Below are 26,338 nucleotides of genomic sequence, written 5' to 3' on the forward strand. Positions count from 1 at the left end.
GATTTTAACTGCAATGTAGTTAACATACATTGTAGTATTAGTTCCAGGGAACAATACAGTGATTTAAATATAAAAAGTCCCATATATTACTCCATACTCATCAAGATAGGTGGGCTATTAATTCCTTCCCCTATTTCAACTATGCCCCATCCACCACCCCCCTGGTAACCAACTGTTCTCTACAGTTAAGACTGTTGTGTGTTTGTTCATTTCTTTCTTAAATCACACATGAGTGAAATCTAAAGTATTTGTTGTTCTCTGACTTATTTTGCTTAGCACTGTACTCTCTAGATCCATTCCTGTTGTTGCAAACGGCAAAACCTCATTCTTTTTTAGGGATGAGTAAATATTCCATTGCATACCTGTATCACTTCCTTACCCATTCATTAATCAATGGACATTTGGGATATTACCATAATTTGGCTACTATAAATAATGCTGCCATATAAACACAGGGGTGGATGTATCCCTTGGAGTTAGTATTTTTGTATTCTTTGGGTAAATACCCAGTAGTGTGACTGCTAGATTCTAGGACAGTTTTATTTTTAGTTTTCTGAGGAACCTCCATCCTGTTTTGCAGAGTGGTTGCACCAGTTTGCATTCCCACCAACCGTGCATGAGAGTTCCTTTTTTTTAAAAAAAAAATATTTATTTATTTATTTATTTGACAGAGAGAGAGAGAGAGAGAGATCACAAGTAGTCAGAGAGGCAGGCAGAGAGAGAGGAGGAAGCAGGCTCCCTGCTGAGCAGAGAGCCCGATGCGGGGCTCGATCCCAGGACCCTGGGATCATGACCTGAGCCGAAGGCAGAGGCTTTAACCCACTGAGCCACCCAGGCGCCCCGAGAGTTCCTTTTTATACACATCTTTACCAACACCTGTTGTTTCTTGTCTTGTTGATTTTAGCCATTCTGACAGGTGCGAGGTGATAACTCATTGTGGTTCTGATTTGCATTTCCCTAATAATGAGTGATGCTGAGCACTTTCTCACATGTATGTTGGTCACTTATAGGTCTTCACTGGAGAAATGTCTGCTCATGTCTTCCGCCTATTTTTTAAAGATTTTATTTATTTATTTGACAGAAAGAGATCACAAGTAGGCGGAGAGGCGGTCAGAGAGAGAGGAAGAAGCAGACTCCCTGCAGAGCAGAGAGCCGGAAGGAGGGCTCGATCCCAGGATCCCGGGATCATGACCTGAGCCAAAGGCAGAGGCTTTAACCCACTGAGCCACCCAGACACCCCTATTCCGCCCATTTTTTAACTGAATTAATCATTTTGGGAGTGTTGAGGTGTGTAAGTTTATGTATTTTGAATTCATACTAACACTTTATCAGATTGTGTCATTTGCAAGTATTTTCTCCCATTCAGTAGGTTGTCCTTTAGTTTTGTTGTTTTCTTAGCTGTGCAGAGGCTTTATTTTGAGATCCTAATAGTTTATTTCTGCTTTTGTTTCCCTTGCCTCAGAAGACATATCTAGAAAGATGCTGCTACAAAGTCAGAGAAATTACTGTCTGTCCTCTCTTCTATGATTTTGACAGTTTCAGGTCTCACATTTAGGCTCTTAATCCATTCTGAGTTTACTTTTGTGTATGATGTAAGAAAGAGGTCCAGTTTTATTCTTTTGCATGTTACTACCCAGTTTTCCCAGCACCATTTTTTGAAGACACTGTCTTTTTCCCATTGTATATTCTTGCCTTCTCTGTCAAAGATTAATTGATCACATATTTACAGGTTTACTTCTGGGATTTCTATTCAATTCCATTGATCTATGTTGTCTATTTTTGTGCCTATGTCGTACTGTTTCCATTACTATAGCTTTGTAAGACAACCTAAGTCTGAAACTGTGATGCCTGATGCTTTGTTTTCCTTTTTCAAGGTTGCTTTGACTCTACAGGGTCTTTTGTGGTTCCATACAAATTTCTGATTGTTCTAGTTCTGTGAAAAATGCTATTGGTGTCTGGATGAGGATTACATAAAATGTGTAGGTTACTTTGGGTATTACAGGCACTTTTAACAATATTTGCTCTTCCAACCCATTAGCATAGGATGTCTTCCCATTTTCTGGGGTCCTCTTCAATTTCTTTCATCAACGTTTTACAGTTTTCAGAATAAAGGTCTTAAACCTCTTTGGTTAAGTTTATTATTTTGGGTTCAACTGTAAACAGGACTGTTTCCTTCATTATTAGTATACAGAAATTCAATGGTTCTCTGCATGCTGACTTTGTATCTTATGAATTTACTGAACTCATTTATGAATTCTAGCAGTTTTCTGGTGCAGTCTTCAGGGTTTTCTACATATAGTAAGTACCTCGTCATCTGCAAACAGTGAATGTTTTACTTCTTTCTTCCCAATTTGGGTGCCTTTATTCCTTTTCACTGTCTGACTGCTGTGGTTAGGACTTCCAGTACTACGTTGAATAAAAGTGATGAGAGTGGACATCCCAGTCTTTTTCCTGACCTTAGGGGGAAAGCTCTGTTTTTCAACGAGTATGATGTTGGCTGTAGGTTTCTCATATAAGGTCTTTATTAGGTTATGTTCCCTCTAGACCTACTCTGAGGAAGAGTTTTTATCATGAATCAATGTTATACTTTGTTGAATGATTTTCCTGTACCTCTTGAAATGATCATATGGTTTTTATCCTTTCTCTCACCAATGTGACATATTATGGTGTTTTGCAAATACTGAACCACCCTTGCATCCTGGGAATAAATTCCACTTGATAGTGGTGTATGATTTTTTTAATGTATTGTTGGATTCAGTTGGAGACTATCATGTTGAGGATTTTTCCATCCATATTCATGAGAAATATTAGCGGGTAGTTTTCTTTTCTTGTGGTGTCTTTACCTTGTTTTGCTATCAGGTTGATACTGGTCTCATAGAATGAGTTTGTAAGTTTTTCTTTCTCTTATTTATTTTTTAAAGTTCGAGAAGAATAGGTATCAACTCTACTTTAAATGTTAGGTAGAATTCACCTGTGAAGCCATCTGGTCCTGCACTTGTTTGTTGGGAGCTTTTTTATTACTAATTCAACTTAACTGCTGGTAAATCAGTCTGTTCAAATATTCTCTTTCTTCCTGCTTCAATTTTGGTAAATTCTCTATTTCTATGAATTTATCCATTTCCTCTGGCTGTCCAATTTGTTGGCATAACATTTTTCATAATATTGTCTATAATTCTTTGTGCTTCTGTGATGGCACTGGTTATTTCTCCTCTTATGTGATTTTGAGTCCTTTTGTGTTTTGCCCCCCCTTTTTTGAGTCTGACTACAGACATCAATTTTGTTGAGCTTTTGAAAGAAACAGCTCTTTGTTTCATGGTTTTATTCTATTGGTTTCTTTTGTTTCTTTTATCATTTATTTCAGCTGCTAATAATAATCTTTATTATTTCCTTCCTTCTACTGGTTTGGGGTTTCTTCTTTTTCTAGCTCCTTTAGGTGTAATGGGGATTTTTCTTGCTTCTTAATGTATGCCTATATTGCTATAAATTTCCCTCTTAGAAACTGTTTTTGCTGTAGCCCAAAGATTTTGTACCACTGTGTTTTCATTTCCATTTTTTCCGTACAAATTTTTATTTCTTCTTTGATTTCTTGGTTGACCAATCCATTGTTTAGTAGCATGTTATCTGACATACATATATTTGCACTTTCTTTCCAGATTTTTTCTGGTGGTTGATTTCCAGTTTTGTGGTCAGAAAAGATGCATGATACAAGTTGGATCTTTTTTAATTTGTTGAGACTTGTTTTGTGGCTTCTTAGTATGTGATCTCTCCTGGAGAATGTTGCATGTGCACTTAAAAATATGTGTATTTTGCTGTTTTAGGATGGAATGTTCTGAATTTATCTGTTAAATCCATCTGGTCTAGTGTGTCATTCAAAGTCACTGTTTCCTTGATGATTCTGTTTGGATGATCTGTCCAATGAAGTAAGTGGAGTGTTAAAGATCCCTAGTATTATTGTATTACTATCAATTATGTTCCATTATGTTGTTATTAACTGTTTTATGTATTTGACTGTTCCCAAGTTAGGTGCATAAATATTTACCATTGCTCAATCTTCTTGTTGGACTATCCCCTTTATTATCATGCAGTGTCCTTCTTTGGTCTCTTGTTCCAGTTTTTGTTTTAAAGCCTATTTTGACCAGCAGAAGTATTGCTGCTTGGTTTTTGTTTTTTTTTTTTTTAATATTCACTTGAATGATAAATATTTCTCCATCCCCTCACTTTTAGTCTGCATTTGTCTTAAGGTCTGAAATGAGTCTCTTATAGGCAGCATATAAATGTGTCTTCTTTTTGTTTACCCATTCCCATCACCCCATGTCTTTTGACTGCAGTATTCAGTCCATTTACATTCTAAGTAATGGTTGGTAAGTACATATTTATTGCCATTTTGTTACTTGTTTTGTGGTTGTTTTTGTAGTCTTCTCTATCCTTTCTTCTCTTTCTTTCATAGTCCACTGGCTTTCTTCAGTGATATACTTAGATTCTTTTCTCTTTAATTTCTGGATACCTTAGGTTTGTATATAACTTCTTCCACATATAGCAGTCTGCATTAAGCTGATGGTCACTTAAGTTTGAACTCATTCTTTACTCCTCTCACCCACATATACGGTGTGATACTTTACAAACTTTTGAGTCCCCGGACTAACTTTTACAGATACACTTATGTTTACTGCTTTTATGCTTCCTACTCTTCTTACTCTCACTTATGGTCTTTTCTTCCCACTCAAACACTCCCCTTTAAATTTCTTGTCGAGCCGGTTTAATGGTCATGAAGAGGAGCCACTAGATTTATCTCCAGATACTAGCATATATAATCTTTGTCATTTTCAACTTTTCTCTTTAACTCCTCAGTCCCAGATAAAGAAACCAAATTCATAATACTGGTATAGCTCTAAACAGCAGCAACGAAAACTGGGAGATGACCAAATATTTCCTTCCTGTAATTCACTAAAATTTTACTTGGGGCAGCGAAGATATGTTCCATCTCCCAGACATCAATTTAGAGAGTTTACCACTCCTCAAATGACCCCAATGACCTGACCATAACCAACTCCATCAAAACACATCTTTCGGGGCACCTGGGTGGCTCAGTGGGTTAAGTCTCTGCCTTCAGCTCAGGTCATGATCTCAGGGTCCTGGGATCGAGCCCCGCATCGGGCTCTCTGCTCAGCGGGGAGCCTGCTTCCTCCTCTCTCTCTGCCTGCCTCTCTGCTTACTCGTGATCTCTCTCTGTCAAATAAATAAATCTTTAAAAAACAAAAACCAAAAAACAAAAAAACACATCTTTCTCACTTCCTGCCCCAGTGCCTGAATTTCCACTATCAGGCTTCTCTTTGAGAATTTACAAAGAAAGGAAAAAAAAGGAAAAGGAAGGAAAGAAGAAGAGGAGAAGAATGCAAATATCTTCAAATAAAGCAATAGTAAAAAGTGGGCAATGAGTACTATTTGACTTTTTCATCTAACATTTTAACTAATAAATTATAACAGCTAAAAAGGGAATGTTTTCAGTTTTTTCCCTAGTTGCACAAAATGCTTAAGAAGAATTAAATTCTTCCCATCATATTAATTTGTTTTTATTGCCTGTTACAGCTTGGTCTGGTAGCAAGCACCAGTATGTAAAAGTTATGAACCATATACCAAATTCACATTAATGAAAAAAAAACCTGGAAATAGTTCATTACAGTTAACATGACCTCTTGTTCGGAGCAATATAATTCTGTATTACACACAGAGAGTGAAGTGAGTTCTTTCTGACTGCAAAACCACACTGTTTTCTATGATAAAATGAACAAACTTCTGGGATCACTGAAAGCTGTAAGGAGACTGCTAACTTTGGCCTACACGTCATCACAGGAAAGGCCGGTTGCTGGGATTCACCACAGTTAGATTCACAGCTTAGTTCTGCTGGGCAGCAGCAAGATACAGGATAAGCCATTCTGGTTTGGTAGGTACACCACAGAAGTCAGGAAAAGCTTGCATGATATGAACTGAAAATACATGCTGTTCAGCTACACGCACTACCCCAAAAAGCAGTAAGAGCAAAAATCTATTCTAGATAAACCAAGTTAATTATGTTGGTTAAAACAGGCCACTTCAATTACAACCACTGCTACAACTTTTTTGCAATTCCTTCTAGGTCAAGGGGACCTAGACTACAGCTGTGAGATACTACTATATATTATGAGCACCATTATTTCAACCAAAAATCTCTCCCTGTATCCATTATATTCCTCTGGTCACCAAAAAAAACTAAGAAGATTACATCATTAATAAAAAATCTGATTCATTTTCATAGTTCTTAGAGTTGTATAATCAAACTCTAGGTGATTATATGCAAAAATGTCAAGTGAAAAATCCAAAGTATTTAAAACATGGTAATTTAAGGACTAACAATATCGATATTACACAGATCTACCACTTTTCAGAGACAAAATAAAAATGAAGAATAGTGAATTAAAGTGATACATGTTCGATCTGATATCTGAGTTTCTGAACTACTTTTGATTCAAAAACCATTAATGAAATAGCCACAAAAACTGCAGGCCATTAGTCTGTTCAATACAGAGCTAAGAGATTTTAAAAAGCCAACTTTGTGCACAATGCAGGCTTTTAATGTAACCAGTATCATTCTGATAGTAATAAAAGACACGGACCCCATTTCAAAGTGAGGAAAACATTATTTACTTCATATAAGATACACAAAGTACCTTGGGTCCTATCTCTTATAGGAAATATAATTTAAAATACCGATCACATCATTAGCACGGATACATGTATATAAACACATATATACATGTATGAAAAACATGCAATATTTTAAAATAGCTTTAAGATATATATTTCTTAGGATGCATATTAAGATACAATTCATATATAAATCACCCAATTAAAGTGTACAATTCCATGGTTTTTTTAGTATATTCAGATATGTGCAACCATTACTATTAGAACATTTTCATCACTTGTATCCTCTAGCTATCACTCCCTCCACATCCTTGCATGTGAATATTTAAGGGTTAAATTTTAAATATCTAGGACATGGTGACCATGCTTGGTTATAAGTTTAAAAGTTATAAATGTGTTGTCCTTTCCTTACAAGTATTTTTTAGTATTTAGCCCAAATTTCCTCCTTAAACCTTAAGAATCACAAATTTATCCTTTCTCTTTCAAAAGACTTTTCAGATAATTCCTGGTTTGTGATACAGGGTAAAAAAGCATTCAAAACTCCAAAGTATTCTCCCTCATACAAATGCAACACATTTCAGCCAGCTATCAACAGTTAAATAAAAATACATAAAAACAACACCCATAAACACATCTCAAAATGTTCCTATCCAGTATTACCTACATAAAAAGTAACTATCCATATTCTATGGCATGTGCCTTTCTTGGGTTTAGAAAAGTAGAAACTGGCACCAAGTCCAAGACTGCCAAGTTAACAGGGCCTTAAAGAATGTTAGACATTCTCTTCCTCCACCCACATTAAATATACACCCCCTAAAACTGTTGATTCACCGGATTCTCAGCTGCCAAAGAAAGTAGACTAGCTTAGTGTTTGACATTTCCTTTTGGCAGTCATTAGTCCTTAATGTGTCACTGTCTAGAGGCTAAATGGAATAGTTTCCTTTCTACTGTAGTAGATCATTCTCTTGGGCCTAATGAAACCTATCAAAGCCTAAATCCACCCTACAAAAAAGCTGCCAACTGAAGATGTTATAATACGAAAATATCAGGATGATCAAAACACCTCTCTCTAAAAGTCCCCTAATCTAGAGTCTGAGCAGTAACTTTCTATACAGGAGCAAATTAAAGGGGAAAAAGCAAACATTTCCCAAGATCTCTGACATCAGTAACCCACCCACTAACAGGGAAAAACAGGACAGTTTCTAGCCAGTCTTGCTTGTAAAATGATTCTTTAATACCTCTTCATTCCCACCAAGCCCAGAAAATCACCATCCCCTGCACACTAATTTACTCCTCATTCTAAATCTACTGTTGTTTCTCCCTTTGCCCACTCCTCAATGCCAATCAATATCAACCTTGTCTTTCCGTCTTTGTATATTCTATTTAATATAAATAGTTTTATACTTGCTCCAGTGCTTTCCAATAATAAAACAATTTCATTTGTGTTTTTTTTAACTCCATTGTACCAGTATTATCTCTTCTAAACCAGATCTCCTCATTCTTATTTTTGCCCACAGAAAAGTACTAAAAAAGGAAAAACAGAGAAAGATAATAGTAGACAGGATGTTTATATTCAGGCAAGGCTTTCTCTAGCGATAGGGTATGTCTTTATAATCAACAGCAAAAGCAAGGACTCCAAAATCATGTTGACCAACAAAACAGCATTTAAGCCACCAAAAACTATATTGAGGCAACTTCTCAATTAATAGGAAATCTCAGAAGACAAATTATCCCGCTCCCTCTAGAAAGCCCTGATTACTATAATTTATTAAATTCCATTCAATCATAATCAGGTGAACAGCAATTTATTTATTTAGCACTATTATTAAATTATATAACAGTCAAGTATATAAGTATATAATATGTAAATAGTCACGTATATAAGGAAAAAAGCTTCCTACTATACAAAATAGAGCTTTAAGATATGACTCGGGGGGGCGCCTAGGTGGTTCAGTGGGTTAAGCCTCTGCCTTCGGCTCAGGTCATGATCCTAGGGTCCTGGGATCGGGCCCCACATCCGGCTCTCTGCCCAGCAGGACGCCTGCTTCCATTCCTCTCTCTCTCTCTGCCTGCCTCTCTGCCTACTTGTGATCTCTGTCTGTCAAATAAATAAATAAAATCTTTAAAAAAAAAAAAAGATATGACTCAGGGCGGGGGGCAGACAATGGTTCTTAGAATGCTTGAGGAACTGGATCACAAATGCCTAAATGATTAATCAATAACTATTTTTGATCTTCTAATAAAAAGTGCTTACTAAGAATGTAGCCAAGAAGACTCCATCACCCACTGAATACACCAGTTCTGGGGTTTTTTGTTTGTGTTTTTCGTTTTCTGAAGAAAGAAGAAATCAAATCTACTGATAAAGGGGTTATTTCCAAGGATACATGCATACAAGAAGCCAAGCACAACTAGACAAACAGCCTTAGGAGTAGACATACAGGAAGCCTCAGATCCTCTTAGCTGACTGCACCCATCTCCAAACTCAAATACCTGACCCACTCTTACCGTCTATGCTGCCTATTTAATTCATTGCTGCTGCTAAACCACAAATTCAACTTGTCATGACCCCTCATGACTCTAATGTCGTAATTTCCTGCTTCAGTTCCCACTTACTAATTTCACCATTTTCTCATGCAAATTCTTAAGAGAACCTAACTAGCCTAACAGACAACATAGGTCAGGCTATGAACGGGGTTGGGGGGGGGGGGGTGGACACATGGCAGGGAATATGTCCTCAGACATCTAATGTCCAATTAGATATTATTACCCTGGCCTGCTCAAATAACCATAATGATTATGTCTTTCTTTTTTAACTGAATATGGGATTTTCCAAACATAACCAAAAGGATTGAAAATAGTAAATGAACTTCCTTAAGCAACATCACCAAGTTTAACAACCATCAATCCTCTGCTTTCTCATTTCACCTTGATAGTGTTATTTTATTGCTGGAATATTTTATTTAAGAAAAAAAATTTTTAAGAATTTTTTTTAGGGGTGCCTGGGTGGCTCAGTGGGTTAAAGCCTCTGCCTTCGGCTCAGGTCATGATCCCAGGATCCTGGGATCAAGCCCCGCATCGGGCTCTCTACTCAGCAGGGAGCCTGCTCCCCGCCACCGCCTGCTCTATGCCTACTTGTGATCTCTTTCTCTGCAAAATAAATAAATAAATATTTTTTAAAAAAAGAATTTTTTAAAAAGATTTTATTTATTTGACAGAGAGACAGTGAGAGAGGGAACACAAGCAGGGGGAGTGGTAGAGGGAGAAGCAGGCTTCCTGCTGACCAGGGAGCCCGATGCGGGGGCTTGATCCCAGGACCCTGAGTCCATAACCTGAGCCGAAGGCAGAGGCTTAACCCATTGAGCCACCCAGGCACCCCTATTGCTGAAAAACTTTAAAACAAATCCACAAAACTAGGTCATTTAATAAGGGATTCTCCTATACATACCATTCCTCATAAACCTATGTTCATATCTAAATGTTAAAATCTTGTCAACTCCTCAGAGTTAAAAGAACTAGCACTTGACCAAAGCCTCAAATCAAAAAACATATAGTTACTAACATTTATCATCATACCCTATAACTAATATAATTCTTGATTCTGAGTGGTTTTAAGAAGATGGGTAATTTTGCACTGGCTTGGGAAATCCTAGTCAAAAAAATTAGTTTGATTTTAGCATCTAGAGTTTGCCAAAATGAAAGAGCTGTAGATAGCAAAGAAGAACTAGCCAATGGAGTTAGTTTTAAAAAACACTGATTAGAAATTTTCAGCTTTAAATTGCATTTTTTTCTGAATGCTTATAAAATTTAATACAGTTTTGAAAAGGAAAAACCAACAAATGTTCTCCTAACACTATGAGCCCATTCCCTCAATTAAGAAATTTTAATAGTCTAGGGATGCCTGGGTGGCTCAGTCGGTTAAGCACCTGCCTTCAGCTCAGGTCACGATCCCAGGGTCCTGGGACGGAGTCCTGAATGTCGGGCCCTGCATCAGGCTTCTTACTCAGTGGGGAGCCTGCCTCTCACCATTTTCATTCTCTCTCTCCCTCTCTGACCAAAAAAACACAACAACAACAACAACAAAACAAAAAAACAAAAAACTTTTCTTTAAAAAAATAAAAGAGGGCGCCTGGGTGGCTCAGTGGGTTAAGCCACTGCCTTCGGCTCAGGTCATGATCTCGGGGTCCTGGGATCGAGTCCCGCATCACGCTCTCTGCTCAACAGGGAGCCTGCTTCCCTCTCTCTCTCTCTACTTGTAATCTCTCTCTCTGTCAAATAAATAAATAAAATATTTTTTAAAAAGAAAAAAGAAAAAAAAAAACAAAAAAATAAAAAAATAAAAGAAAGGGGGCGCCTGGGTGGCTCAGTGGGTTAAGCTTCTGCCTTCGGCTCAGGTCATGATCTCAGGGTTCTGGGATCGAGTCCGGCATCGGGCTCTCTGCGCAGCAGTGAGCCTGCTTCCCCTCTCTCTCTGCCTCTCTACCTACTTGTGATCTCTCTCTCTCTCTGTCAATAAATAAATAAAATCTTTAAAAAAAATAAAAAATAAAAAAGATATTTTAAGAGTCTAAGAAAATCCTGTTTTGGAAAAGGGGTGGGGGTGAAGGGATCCTTTATCACAACAGAAATCACTAAAGGTACATTTATAAACAACCAATTTTTAAAAACCAAAGAATTTTTCCATATATAATAGCTTTATCTATTCTTCACAGTAGAGAATCTTTAAAAAAAAAAAAAAAAGGGCAGGATAAACAAATATGCTCTGCTTCCCAGCAATAAGTATATTTATTATTAAGAGCTTTAAAGGCTATAACTGGGTATTATTGATCAAATATTTATGACTTTTCTTATATAGTATTTCAGGTTATTTTATACAAAGGAATAATAAGCAATGTTCATATAGACACAAAACAAGGGCAAGCCAAAACAAATCTTTTCACTTTTTCCTTTTCACATGAAGAGAAGTTTCATATTTGAGTCTACAAAACCAGTAATTCTCCCTCAAAGTAGAAAGAAGTAATTCAGGACAAATATGCTCTGGCATTCAATTTAAAGGACAACTAGCAAGGAAGCCTTGAAATAAGATGCTACACTGCATTCTATTTGGTAGACAATTACAAAATGCAAATTTTTTACAATACCAGAAGTCAGACAATCTGCAGCTGGAGTAAACCCAAAACAGGAGGCCAATCATTTAAACACATCTGAAAATAACACTTGTAAGGCAGTTTACTGCCCAGATGTTGATTTAGTATAAATCACTGAAAGAAAATACATTCTTACAGTATGTCTCCAAATCATGCCATTATGAAAAGATCCCAGTGCCATTTTCAGAGAATGACCAAATAAGATCAGTCCTCAGCAGTCTTTGGTTCTAAATATCCAATGTTGCACTTTAAAACAAAAAAGCTATTTAGTGACCATCAAGCACTTACTTAGCAGTCGTCAGATGTGAACACAGAGTCAACCCAAAATAAACAGAAAAAATAAGGACATTCACTCAGAAAACATCACATTCTACAGACTTCTACCCTTCTAATTTTATATTATGACTAAGTAATATGAAAACCAAAGTAACTTTCAAGAAAGGCCTGAAATGAGAGAAAAGTAAATTTCCTAGCACAACAGGCTACACCTGTCTTTGGTAAGGACTGTTTGGAAAGTCAAGAGTTTTTGTTAAATACCTTAAGTCCTCTAAAATATGTAATTTAAAAACAAATGTAAGATCAGTGGGCAGAAAATATTAAGGTAGAAAGATAAGCCTTAATTTTACATGTTTGTCACATATAAGCATTCTAGATAAAATAAACAGGTGACCTCCCAAAACAACTAGTTTTAAACAACACATTTAAACAGGACTATTTTAAATGAATTTCTTAGTATCAACACATGACGATTTTGCCAAAAGTAAAACCTACTTTTTGGACCAAAAGAATAAATGAGGGCAAAGAAACTGTGTTACAAATGTATCTAAAACAGGGGTGCCTGGGTGGCTCAGTGGGTTAAGCCTCTGCCTTCAGCCCCACATCAGGTTCTCTCCTCAGCAGGGAGTCTGCTCCCCACCCCCCACCACCTGCCTCTCTGCCTACTTGTAATCTCTGTCAAATAAACAAATAAAATCTTAAAAAAAAATGTATCTAAAACAATGACAATTTTCCGGGTGCCTGGGTGGCTCAGTTAAGCGTCTACCTTCGGCACAGGTCATGATCCCAGAGTCCTGGGATCAAGTCCCCAGCATCAGGCTCCTTGGTCAGTGGGGAATCTGCTTCTCCCTCTCCCTCTGGCTGCTACTCCCCCTACTTGTGTGCTGTCAGATAAATAAATAAAATCTTTAAAAAAATAAAAAAAAAAACACCTATTTCCAAGTGTACAGCACTTCATATTTTTATGTGCACATCAAATATGCTATCTATTGGGCCCTCCTCTTCCCTAGTTGAAGAGAGAAAAAGACCCTTCTTGTCTGCTATGAGTTAAATCCCTGAACTAAAGATCATGCAGACATGGGGTGGTGCCACTTTGGTTCTTCACTATGGGAAGAGAGCAGCAAGGAACAGAGTTGTCACATAAAGCCAGGAAGGACCTGCCACTCTTTAAGAGAGAGAACAGCCTCAGTCTCTGCCTGCACAGATCCCTGTTTACCTTGCTCTGGCTATACTTCATTTACTGCTCTTTTCTTTTAAGGCATTTACATATTTTTGCAGTACAACCACCTGTTACCCCATCTTCATGATTTTACTTGGTCTTATTTGACTGGTTCTCTGTGCCTTTAAACAAAATCAGGTGGATGGGCAGCCATTAACAATCCAGTTTTATCTTGAGAAAGCAGCTCTAGGAAGTTACTTGATCAAGCTTAGTAAGTCCTATTGTCTGGAAGCATCAGCTTATTGTCCATGGTCCATGGCATCACATGTGGAAAGTCAGCAGGAGTAGCCCTGGACTAAAACTCAGAAGCCTCCTTTACCTGGGTATTATCATGCCCAAGTTATCCCTACTTTCAGACTGTTTTGAAAATAGGTGGCTGGGTTTTGCTTCTGATTAAGAAGAATAAACTCAATCCACCCTATCACAATGACAGCACCCAAAAACCATGGACAGAATGCACAGAGTAGCAATCTGAGAACTGAAGTGAAAAAGGGCCAAATCCACAATTAGAGCTGTAGTCAACACTCCTCTCTCAGTAATCATTAAGAGCAAGCTGACAATAAACAGATAATAAATAAGCAATGTATAGAAAAACTGAACCAACTGGATCAACCAATACCATATACCAACTGGATCTAATTGACATTTATAAAAAAAATTACTCTATCCAACAGTAATACAATCCACACATTCTTTCCAAAGGAAGATACAACATTCACAAAAGTAGCACTGGGTCGTAAAACGAACACCAATAAGCAATTTAAAGAAATAAAATGATGCAAAGTATGCTCTTTGGTCATATTCAGTTTTAGCTAAACTAGAAATAAAAGAAATGTAACAAAAAATTTTCCATCTAATTACAAATTAAGTAACATATTGCCAAATAATCCACTGGTCAGAGGAAGGCTCAAGGAAAATTTTTAAAATATCTTGAACTCAACAAAAAAGACGATATATCAAAATTTATGGGATGCAGACAAAGTAGACCTTATATGAAAATCTGCCCTATGGGGCGCCTGGGTGGCTCAGGGGGGTTAAAGCCTCTGCCTTTGGCTCAGGTCATGATCCCGGGGTTCTGGGATCAAGCCCTGCATTAGGCTCTCTGCTCATCAGGGAGCCTGCTTCCTCCTCTCTATCTGCCTGCTTCTCTGTCTACTTGTGTTCGCTGTCAAAAAAAAAAAAAAAAAAAAAAGAAAGAAAGAAAAGAAAATCTGCCCTAAATCTTTATTAAAAAAAGAAGAAAAGAAGAAGAAGGAGGAGGAGGAAGTAGAGGAGGTTATCTCAAACAGATAACCTGAATTCTCACCTCAAGAAACTAGAGAATAACAGGGCTCCTGGGTGGCTCAGTTGTTAAGTGTCTGCCTTCAGCTCAGGTCCTCATCCCAGGGTCCTGGATCCTGGGATCAGAGTCCCTTATCAGACTCCTTGTTAGCAGGGAGCTTGCCTTTCCCTCTTCTCTACCTGTGGCTCCCCCTGCTTGCACTCTCTCTCTCTCTGTCAAATGAACAAATAAAATCTAAATAAATAAGTAACATCTTAAAAGAAAAAGAAACCTAAAAACCCAAGATGCATGACACTAAGGGGTCTAAGTTTACTTTTAAACCTTTTCATTATGACCATAGGAAACACTATCCAAGAAATGTGGGGCAAAATATAGAAGAAAATTTATTGCCTCTCACCCTACCACCTAGTGATAATTGCTAATATTGATATATTTAGAGGTTTAATCTTTTAATCCAAAAACATTTTTTGATATAAAATCTTTTCAAGGCTGCCCAATATCTGAAGAGTATAAAATAATACCAAGGATAGTCTCACAGCCATCTCACGGAGGCTAAAACCTGACCCAACTGCAGCCTGACACTGGGCAGGCTTCCATATGTACTCCATCATCCTGATCTCAAGAGACCTTTACACTATTGTTCCATTAGGCCAGCAGCATTTCACTTAATACATAAACATGCGTCTTTCTGTATATAAAAGGTTAAAAACTTGCCTGTTAAATACTGCAATATGTAATGCCTGAGTCGCACACACGGAAGAAACTTGAACCTCTCCAAAAGCAACACAAAATATAACTTGAGGAGAAGGTCCTCCTCAGCATTAAGAAGGTCTTTTAAATCTCTCACTTCCCATCGTGAAAAAGATCAGTATGTGACAATTAAGATTTCCAAATTAAATAAATGCTGTTCCATCGATAGAAACAAGTCTTACACATGCTCAAATTCTGCTTTCAATGCAACATCTATTTATGTCTAAATTCTCCCAAATATGCTAGGAAGCTCACAGAAAAGCTTACACTAACAAATTAATAAAATCATATCTAAGCACCACTACAGAACTATGGTCTAGCAATACAGGTGAAAGTTTATTACAGGAAACCCACAGGTTTAAACAAAGATGTAAATCAAAGCTTACTGTAAAACAAAACTCAGCTACACAGCTGCACATCACAGAGCCAAATGAAACATCTATGACACTCAACATCAGAAAGTGTAGCTTGGGAAAATACTGTAAAAAGCTTTCCTACTTGGCTCACTTCGAACAGATATATCAAACCTGGGTTTATCTTATTTAGGGTGGAGTATTTAATTTCAGAATAGTCATTTATAAAGTAGTACAGTGGAAAGCTCTGCAGCCATTAACGATAATGATGTAAAAGCGCATTTGCTGTAGTAAAGATGCACAATGATAAACGTATTGAGAGCTCAGACTCTTCAGGACAGAAATCTCCACTGTATGTGTATGTATTTCTGAGCAAATAACAACTCAATACGGGTTATTATGGCAGTAAACCAGGTAAAAACATTTGTCTTTTAAGACAATGGCTGGCATATGGTACAGAGTAAAACAGTACAGATAATCCCTATTTTTACTGTTAATAATAGAAGAAAAGGTAAGATAAGAATTGATATGTGTGTGTACCTACATATGCACAAAGGAGAGAATATATGGTAGGATTACATGTGATCTATAACGAACTTAGAATTATAATCAGAAAAAAAGTAAGCTATTCTAATTTTGAATATAAGAAATGCAGCTACAAAATAATGTAGTAGCAAGCTCTGTGAAGACTCCTTCAAAGGCTGGGAAGCTCTGGATATGCTAAAGTGATTCCAGGAAGGCATCTGCAAAACCGAGAAGAGATTAGCATCTAAATTAAGTGCTTCCCTTCACGAAAAGTAAGTGAACATTAAATGCATCCTATTCATACATTCCATATCAAACTATTAACCAAATCAAATAAAAATTTCATGTCTGCTATATTAACATAATCAAACCCCTCAAATACATACCCAGTGCAACACAAAAACAAACAAAAATGCACTCTTCTTTTAGGATCCTACTACTAACGCATCCAATGTTTTTTAGGCAAGAACAAAGATAAAATTTATCTTTAAGCAACATCATCACCAGGTTCTAAACCTTACCAATTTTCTTCTGTCTAAAACTATACTTTAAGGTATAAAAAAATACAAGCTATGATAGCTACCATGTAACAGATAATGCTATCGTTTTGGACATTTGATGAGGAGGTTGAACTTTTTTTATCTACTCCCCTTCGCTGGCTGGTTACTCAGGAGTCAGAACTACCCAAGAGATATACAATGTGACCAAGTTAACAAAAACTACATATACTTTTAAATATTCTAGTAGAGGTAAATAAGCGGGTAAAAAATAAGTTTAAGAAGAGATTATATTTAACCATATTTCCATCCTTTTCTGTGTACTGTCTTTGAAATAATGGCAAGGAGTTTATACTTACAGCACATCTCAGTTTAAACCAGTCACATTTCAGGTACTTGACAGCCACATTTGGTTACTGACTACCACACTGGATGGCACAGAGCTAGAGCTACTCAAGCCCAAAGCCTGTGCTTGTCATCAGTCCTAAATCCTGACTCCAGTCAGTCAACACAGGACCATAAACCACTGACCAAGACTGCTCAGGACAAAACCAAATGCAATTCATTTCAAAGGCTGAGGGTCTTCTCTATTTCAGATACCGTGTTAAGTATTTTCAGATGTGGGGGATAAGGGGTAGGGAGGAGGAGTCTGGTTTATCTATTTTTTGAGAGGTCAGGGGGCTTGAAGATGAGTGTAGTAACAGAAACAAGCATGGTCACAGTAAATTCTACTACTGGGAAAACAGCTCAAAGCACATGCTCTAATAAAGGGAAAAAGGAACATATTGATGATCAGCATATCCCTCAGCAGAATGAAGAGTGTGAAATATAGAATTCAACTGCATAAAGTACAAGGCTCTTCAGAATGTTGTTTTTCACTGGCATTGAAATAACTTCAGAGAACATTCTAACATACAAGTGAGCTCCAAAGGCAGTTATGTATTTAAGAAAGAAAAAATTTAACCCATTAACCTCACAGCTTGTTCTAATGCACTAATGTAATGGTTTGAACCCTAATTATATAAATATTTTGTTTATATGCAGGGAACAGTAAGAGGGTTAAAATTATTTAAAAAACAAAAACACTCCATACAAGAAAGGGAAACTAACTGGAATGCCTATTCCTAAATGTTAATATTGGTGGTTCAGTAATTTAACGCATATGTATGACTTTCAATTATGAAAAAATAAAGTGGTAACAATTCTTTTTCAATTTCAATTACATTTCAATTTCAATCCATTCACTTTTAAGATTACGACACCCATCCAAGCGGTTTTTCTTTTTCTAGAACCCTTCCAGGAGTAACCGTAAGCGGACAGAGCAGAAACAAATTAGACTTAACCACAATAACCACATTTCATTTCAAGGAAACCTGGAAGTCATTTGTGGAACTACAAAGATCCACTGAATGTCAAAAGACCTCTATTGTCATGCATCTGGGGCACTTCCATAATGTTCTGTAAGTAGGGGTCAAATGTATTACTTTTAACATCAATATCTCTTAGCTTTCTGTATGTACAGTAAGTTAGCAGTACAGCCAAGAGTAACCTCCTACTCTTTAAACCACAACGCAAACAGGAGCATTAAGTCTGTTGCCCTCCTGGCCCTTGAAGCCTTTAAAAGGGAGTTTGGCTCTCACCTGATGAATCAAATTTAACTCTACTGTGATGCAGGACACCACTTTCCCTTACTGCCTATCTCAGAGTACTTGGCTTGATTTTTTTCCTACAAATGTCATTATATACTGAGAGATCTAAAGGAATTAGTGGTAAACCCCCCATGGTCTCCTTCCCTATAACCTTTTAGAATGTAAGGCCCATAAGGGCAAGGATCTTTTGATTTTTTTCCACTAATATTCCTAGCACCCTGAATATACAAAAATTGTCTATTTCATTCATCCCATGTCAGCATGAGCTAGTATGTAAAGCAATCACTCACACCATACCACTTCTAGTATTATAACAATGCCTGAAAGTATTTTTTATTTTTTTTTTTTAAAGATTTTATTTATTTATTTGACAGACAGATCACAAGTAGGCAGAAACAGGCAGAGAGTGAGAAGGGAGGAAGCAGGCTCCCTGCTGAGCAGAGAGCCCGATGCGGGGCTCGATCCCAGGACCCTGGGATCATGACCTGAGCCGAAGGCAGAGGCTTTAACCCACTGAGCCACGCAGGCGCCCCTGAAAGTATTTTTTAAATAGGTCCTGTCATTCATTCATTCATTTTAGAGAGGGAGTACAGAAGGGCAGAGATAGAGGGAGGGAGAATCTTAAGCAGACTCCAAGCTCAGCCACCCAGGTGCCCCAGTTCCTGTCTTTATAAGTTTAAATACAGCTGCAGAAATTATATGGATAAAGAAAATACAAGTAAACAACAATTCAAGGAAGTCAACAATTACATACAAAACTTCATGCAGCAAAAAAATAATGCAAGATGGTGCAGTCTGAAAGAGCCTTCAGCAAATAGATGGAAAATAATGCAAGATGGTGCAGTCTGAAAGAGCCTTCAGCAAATAGGCTCACAAAAAATGTGAGCCTTTAAGCAAGAGCAAGTTAAGTTTCCAAGAAGTAGAAAGAGAATCTGAAACACATAATGAACTATGTCCTACTGAAGATATGAGCACAGACTTGTCTAAGCAAGCAGAACAGACTAGCCAACAACAACAAAAAAAGTATGTAGACCCTAGAATAAAGCAATGGCAGTAGAGACAGTAGGGACAAATGCAATAAAATACCAGAGGAGTTTCTCCACCTTAACCACATGATGGAATCACCTGAGGAACTTTAAAAAAAATACCGTCACCTGGGGATGCCTGGGTGGCTCAGGTTGTGATCCCAGGGTCCTGTGATGGAGCCCCACGTAACTGGGCTCCCTACTCTGTGGGTAGTCTGCTTATCCCTCTCCCTATGCACTCCGCCCGCCCAACTCTTGTGCCCTCACCTGCCCCCTCTCTAATAAATAAAATCCTTAAATTAAAAAAATATACATATATACTGTCGCCTGGACCTCAGTTCAATGACCCTGATTTACATGGGGTACAACCTAGACATCAAGATGTTTTAAGTTCCTCAGGAATTCTAATGTGCATCCAAAGTTCAAAATCATTGCCTTAGAGGAAAAACAATGGAAATCTAATAAATGACTACAAAGAATAAAGAAGGAAGACTAGAGATGATAACAAGATTTTAACAGTATGTACCTTAAAAAAGATGACATCACTGAGAGAAGCCTGGAAATGGAAAAAAAAAAAAAAAAAAAAAAAAATATATATATATATATATATATATATATATATCAGGAGCGCCTGAGTGGCTTAGTGCGTTAACTGGCCGACTCTTGGTTTCGGCTCAGGTCATGATCTCAGGGTCATGAGACTGAGCCCCACATTGGGTTCTTCACTCAGATGGGCATCAGCTTCTCTCCCTACTCCTCTCCCTCTACCCCTGCCCCTCCCCCACTCATGCACAGGCAGGCACGCACTCTCAAATAATAAAAATAAAAAATAAAAATACAGGGCGCCTGGGTGGCTCAGTGGGTTAAAGTCTCTGCCTTCAGCTCAGGTCATGATCTCAGGGTCCTGGGATCGAGCCCCGCATCTGGCTCTCTGCTCAGCAGGGAGCCTATTTCCTCCTTTCTCTCTGCCTGCTTCTCTGCCTACTTGTGATCTCTGTCTGTCCAATAAATAAATAAAATCTTAAAAAAAAAAAAAAAATACATCAGTCACTCTGTACTTGTCCGCTTTGTCTATAAAGTTTCATGTAGTGAACCAGTTTTAATTAAGCCAGATTATTTTAATTTTCCATGTATCGTAATTATTCGTCTAATATTTTTTAAGAGAAATAATCAAAACTTAAAGTGAGGCATTTTTTAAAAATCAAGGTAGAGCTAAAGAATGTAAAATAAATCCTTCATAAATACCTCTCAGGTTTCCCAGATAGAAATAATCCCATCCTCCTTGCAATCCCCATGCCATTTTAGCACTCCCCATAAATGCTCTGTAGAGACCAAGTATTAGAAGGAAAAGACCAGTGCCTCATTCCTTCTCTACCCCGTGCTCAGCACTCTACTACTTCGCATGTGACACATACTCAGTATGAAGTTAGCAACAAGCAGATACCACTGGTTAAGTTCCGATTGTTATTAAAGGTTCTAAATGCTTTTGAAAGCTCCCTAAATAAGCACAAATCTCACCCCAATTGCTTCTGCTTCTTGCAGACGCTGTGATGTTCTAAGCTTTCAAGCGTGCCTCATTGCTCTTCTCCTGGCTTTACCTTCACTCCATCACTTTTGACAGCACCTAACCTGCTCAATGTCACTTGAGTCAATACAAGGGAACTAAATATTTTTATCTTTAGGAAAAACATGTCCAGAAACTATCTTCTAAAATACAATCTGAATCCCAAGATAATTTCTTTCAAAACCTCTACCACAATCTTAAACTTCAGCCAAAGATCATTGTTCTAGCTTTCACCTACATAATGAAATGTTACGTAAGAGTGGTATTATGCTCTCCACAACTGCAAGTATAAATCAGTGTCTCCTACCTTTACTTACATCTGTGGCACGAACTGAAAATAGTATTTGTTTGACACTCTGGAGAGAAACTAGATGATTACTCATGACCAGAGAGGACTAGGCCAAGATCCAATCAACTCTAAGACTCAAGGGATCGTTAGGAAGCTCTTATATGCAGAATGGTTAGGAAGCTTGCATACGGAACAATAAGAAATTTATCATGTATTCTTCCCAAAGACCGTTTTTAAAGCATTTTCCTAACCATAACTACATCTGGTATTTTTGTACCACTTTAGTACTACATGTGATAGTAGATAACGCATCCTCACATATACCAAGTCCTTTGTTTCCCTATTTAAAATTCTAATACCATAAACCATTCTTCAAATTATTTTTTATTATTTTCTGTTTTCAAGCTTAGGTACAGATTTTTAAATGTGCCCCACATTCACTGACTTATCCAACTGATTTTTCCATTTGATTTAACTAAGCCTCTAATCTCACTTTTCTGAGGTAGACTGCATACAATCAAAACATGGCATTGGCTTAAAAAAAACTCAGTATGCTTCACTAATTTCACAATATGGTCGAAAAAAGATAAATACATTAAAGCATTCATCTTCACCCCAGGAATTCTATTATGACTTACCATTATATGTTCACTTATATACGCATATAAGTGAACAAGTAAGATGTATGGCAAATGAATACATAAAAAAAAAACAGATCTTTTCCTGAAAAGCGTTAAACAACCAAAAACCACTGGTGAGAACTAGTCTGTGTTGTTCTCTGCCCTTGAAAACGATTTTTAAGATTTTATTTATTTATTTATTTATTTGTCAGAGAGAGAGAGAGAGAACACAAGTAGGCAGAGTGGCAGGCAGAGGCAGAGAGGGAAGCAGGCTCCCCGCTGAGGAAGGAGCCCAATGTGGGACTCAATCCCAGGACCCTGGAATCATGACCCGAGCTGAAGGCAGTGGCTTAACGAACTGAGCCACCCAGGTATCCCTAAAATGATTTTATATAAATTTTATTTAACTGATTCCTTTTCTGCAACAGTAAATACTGGATGCAAGGTCTAAATTACAGTAACTCTAAGCATTAAATAACTGGAATGGCAGAAGTATCTGGGAAGGAAAAAGGAAGGTAATAACCATAGAGATAAAAATCAACAAGTATTATCTATAGAAAAAACATTTTTTTTACAGCACTCGTTTTTAAACACAAACCCTAAAAATCCAAAACCACTACTCAGTTCACCTAATACAGCTAATACTAATACAGCTGTAGTTGGTAATTACCTCTTCTTATGACAGTCTATATGGTTCATGAAAAAAACTACCAACTATAAATATATTCAGCAACCCTTTTGCCTAAAATTAAATGGCAGCCTAGATGTGATAATGGAATTTTAGGGAATAAAGGTCATTATCCTTAGTACATGGATGCTAAGGTGTTTAGAGCTGAACCAACACAGTGTCTGCAACTTACATCCAAATGTTACATGGAAAAAAAGGCTGTGTGTGTGTGTGTGTGTGTGTGTGCGTTTATAAAAATAAACGACACAGGGGCGCCTGGGTGGCTCAGTGGGTTAAAGCCTCTGCCTTCAGCATAGGTCATGATCCCAGAGTCCTGGATCGGGATCTCTGCTTAGCAGGGAACCTGCTTCCCCTTTGCTCTGCCTGCCTCTCTGCCTACTTGTGATCTCTGTCAAATAAATAAATAAAGAATCTTTAATTACAAAAAAAAAAGTTGGGAGGAAAGGGGAACATAGAAAGCCACTTAGTTTTTTATCCATTTCTTGAAAAATCTGCCCCATCCTAACGGGCCAAGCAACCAAGAACACACTTGCCATTTTTAATTAAAATATCTCAGATCCAGCATGTTACACTCTCACTTCAAAAAAAAGTTCTGATACTCACATTGCCCATGTACTCTGAGAGCAGGTCCTGAAGGGCCTGGCGTACAGCATTACACTCAGCCACAATTCTCTCACGCCGGTCATCACGCGTGCATGACGAGTCGGCCATCAGGGCAGCCCCACTAATGATGCTTTCTAGGCGCTCCTCCAGGGAAGGTCTAAAGCGCTCCTCACTGAAGCTCAAGGGGTCCACAATGATTTGTTTCTGCAGAGAAAGTGTTAACTGAGTCTCAGTGCTGATCATGTTCACTCCATCATTAACGAAGGTGAGCAAAGTGTTGATCAGGAACATCAAGATTTAATACAAATATTCCAATGCCTAAAATAAAGTTACACTTTTTGTTAGATTCTCAAAGAAGGCACTGCAAGCAATACTATCCAGCTGAATGGGGCTTCAATAAGACACCATACCACAATATGCTAACACAAGTATGTCAGCATTAAAATCACATTCACAATAAAAATACATTATATGTTTACAGAAAAAATAAGAAATAAAAAAAATCTGTAAAAAAAAAAATCACGTTCACACTACTGAATCTGAACATCTACATGTCAGCCTCTACAGTATTAGTAAAATAATTGTAAGGAAATAAGTTAGCTCTTTTCCTTTTCTATATACAGAGTATAAAACTGCTACATGACATTAGCAGAACTGTTTCACAGCAAAAAAAAAACCAATAAAAACAGACAGACTTCTGTCCTCAGTTTCAGAAAGGAATGCGTTTATAATCAATTCCAATCCATTTTCCTCATCGTATACATCTACCAAATTTTATAGATAATACAGTCTCATACTCATCCTATTAGGTCTAAATTAGAGACTCTCTCTGCTTAAAGACTTCAAGGTAATCTGTAAGACATGACAGCAATCCATTCCAAGAATGCCACTCTGTGAGGTATAACTGTCCCAGTAAAAATAAAACCTTCTTCTGTCTCTTCACTCCCAGGACTCCACTTAAACCCAGCTTTACCAGTGGTGAGTGAGGACAAGTCACAAACGAGCTTTAGGTACAAGGGCAAACACCAATACCCCCAGGACAGCAGCTACTGGTCTCCCTCCAACTTTTCTGTTTAATACAATTTATCCTCAAACTGCTAAATGTCTATGCAAATATTGTGTCTTTAATTTTTCTTTATGGAGACTATTCTTAACTGATTTCAAGTTAAATGCCAAGTTTTTTCTTTAAAAAAGCTTGCCCTTTCCAGTAAGTATACATTTCTTCTTCCCATTCCCAAGAACCCTGTTTCAAAATTGAACATGCAAGGCCTCCAGTTCATTATTAACCTACACATTTTAGCTGACCATTTTTCTTATCAGATTAAGTTATTACAGGATTTCTCTGGTTGGGATGCCTGGGCAGCTTGGTCAATTAAGTGTCTGCTTTTGGCTCCGGTCATGATCCCAGAGTCCTGGGATTAAGCCCTCCACTGAGCTCCCTGTTCAGTGGGAAGTCTACTTCTCCCTCTGACCCTACCCCCTCTCATACTCTTTAATAAATAAATAAAATCTTAAAATGAAAAAAAAAAGATTTTTCTTGTTAAAACTGAACACACAGGAGTGGTTGGGTGGCTCAGTGTTTTGTCTCTGCCTTCAGCTCAGGTCATGATCCCAGGGTCCTGGGATTGAGCCCTCTATCAGGCTCTCTGCTCAGCCTACTTGTGATCTCTTTCTGTCGAATAAATAAATAAATAAAGTTCCTTTGGGGAAAAAAAAAACCCAAACACATAATGCCTTCTGACCAGTAAGAATGAGGAATAAATGGTTACAGAACATTAAAAATGGGCCTGCAATCACTTCATCCAACCCCCTCATTTTATGAAGTCTCACCCTAGTCCTAAGAGGTTAAGTAGCCCCTGACAATTACAACTCAAGTCAAGGCAAAATGTAATCCTTAGTGCCTTCAGAGGTCCAATACCTAAGACCGACAAATCTGAGTGGAGTGGAAAAAGAGGTCACTAAATTTTAAGATTCATCATTTAATGATTTGACATTTAGTCATTTAATGATTAAAACTCCAAGAAAAAGTCAATTCTAACACCATGGTCTGTAGAATTAACACTGTCTTCATGATTTACGAAGTCACAAATCGTCATGTGTATCAGCAATGTTCAGTTACACATGCCAAAATAAAGGGTCAAAAGAAAGAAAAGGAAGGTCAAAGGAGGAAAATATAAAGGCAAGGAAAAACTGTTAAAAACAAAATGCACTCCATTATGTAGATTCTCTACTTCAAAGCATTCCTACTTATGATAGGATACTGGCTACATGGAAGGCAATTTTCTGTTATGTTAATCACAATAATAAAAAAAATAATGATGATGATGATGATGTAACCCAACAGTGGGTTTAGAATTTTAAAAACAACAACAAAAAAAAAACTTAAAAAAAAAAAAAAAAACTGCTGCCATCTACTGGAAGCCATGAAGCATTGTGGGTAGAAGTTTAAAAAAAAAAAAAACAAACCCAAAAACAAAAAAACACCAGAAAGAGTTGATATATAGGACAGTGTGTACGGAGAATCTATACACAGAACAGATCCAGGGCATCAACTATAAAATATAACTATATGGAATTACACTGAGTATTTTAAGCCCAAATTTGCTTCCACTTGATTAAATTTCATATATTATTACAATTTAGTCACTGAGAAGTGCACCTAGATTAACGGGACAACACTTCTGTCGTAATCACTTATGATGTATCTGTCTTTCCCACTAGACTGTAAGCCCCTGGAGGACAAGTCTGCATGCACTCTGCCTCCATCTCCCAAAGCTTTACATCAGCTGAAAGGTTAAAATCTTAGGTGAAATAAACCAAACTCATATTCAACAGATAATGATCCCACAGGAAACTAAGTTTCATAAAAAGAATTCAGAAGTTTAACAAAAAAGAGAAAGGGAAAGAAAAAAAAACGTTGTAGGCCCAGTCTCGTTCAAGTAGACCGATGATTTCTAAAATTTCTTTTGACATAGATTGCAAAGCTAGGTAGAAAATGAATTTTCTGCCCCCTGGCCTCCCCCACTTTTTTTTTTTTTTTAATGGGGGGGGGGGGCAGGGGCTGGAGGAGCCCAGGCCAGGACTTTGCAGCCTCAGAGACATCGGCCCTGGTGGGGGGGGGCCCTCCAGGGAGGGCAACCATCAGACTGAGCCACCACTGGACCGGCCCGGCC

The 26,338-nt window shown here is 37.6% G+C and overlaps 1 protein-coding gene across 1 annotated transcript in view; it reads right to left on the minus strand.

Moving 5' to 3' along the window:
- The window catches only part of CTNNA1 (catenin alpha 1), a 190,317-nt gene that overhangs the window by 93,896 nt on the left and 70,083 nt on the right, over window positions 1-26,338 (minus strand). The window contains exon 7 of the mRNA XM_045998668.1: window positions 23,166-23,369. Coding sequence (XP_045854624.1) covers window positions 23,166-23,369 — 204 coding nt within the window. The remainder of the gene's footprint in view (window positions 1-23,165; window positions 23,370-26,338) is intronic.

Source organism: Meles meles, chromosome 3 (assembly GCF_922984935.1).
Source record: "Meles meles chromosome 3, mMelMel3.1 paternal haplotype, whole genome shotgun sequence".
NCBI classification, from domain to species: domain Eukaryota; kingdom Metazoa; phylum Chordata; class Mammalia; order Carnivora; family Mustelidae; genus Meles; species Meles meles.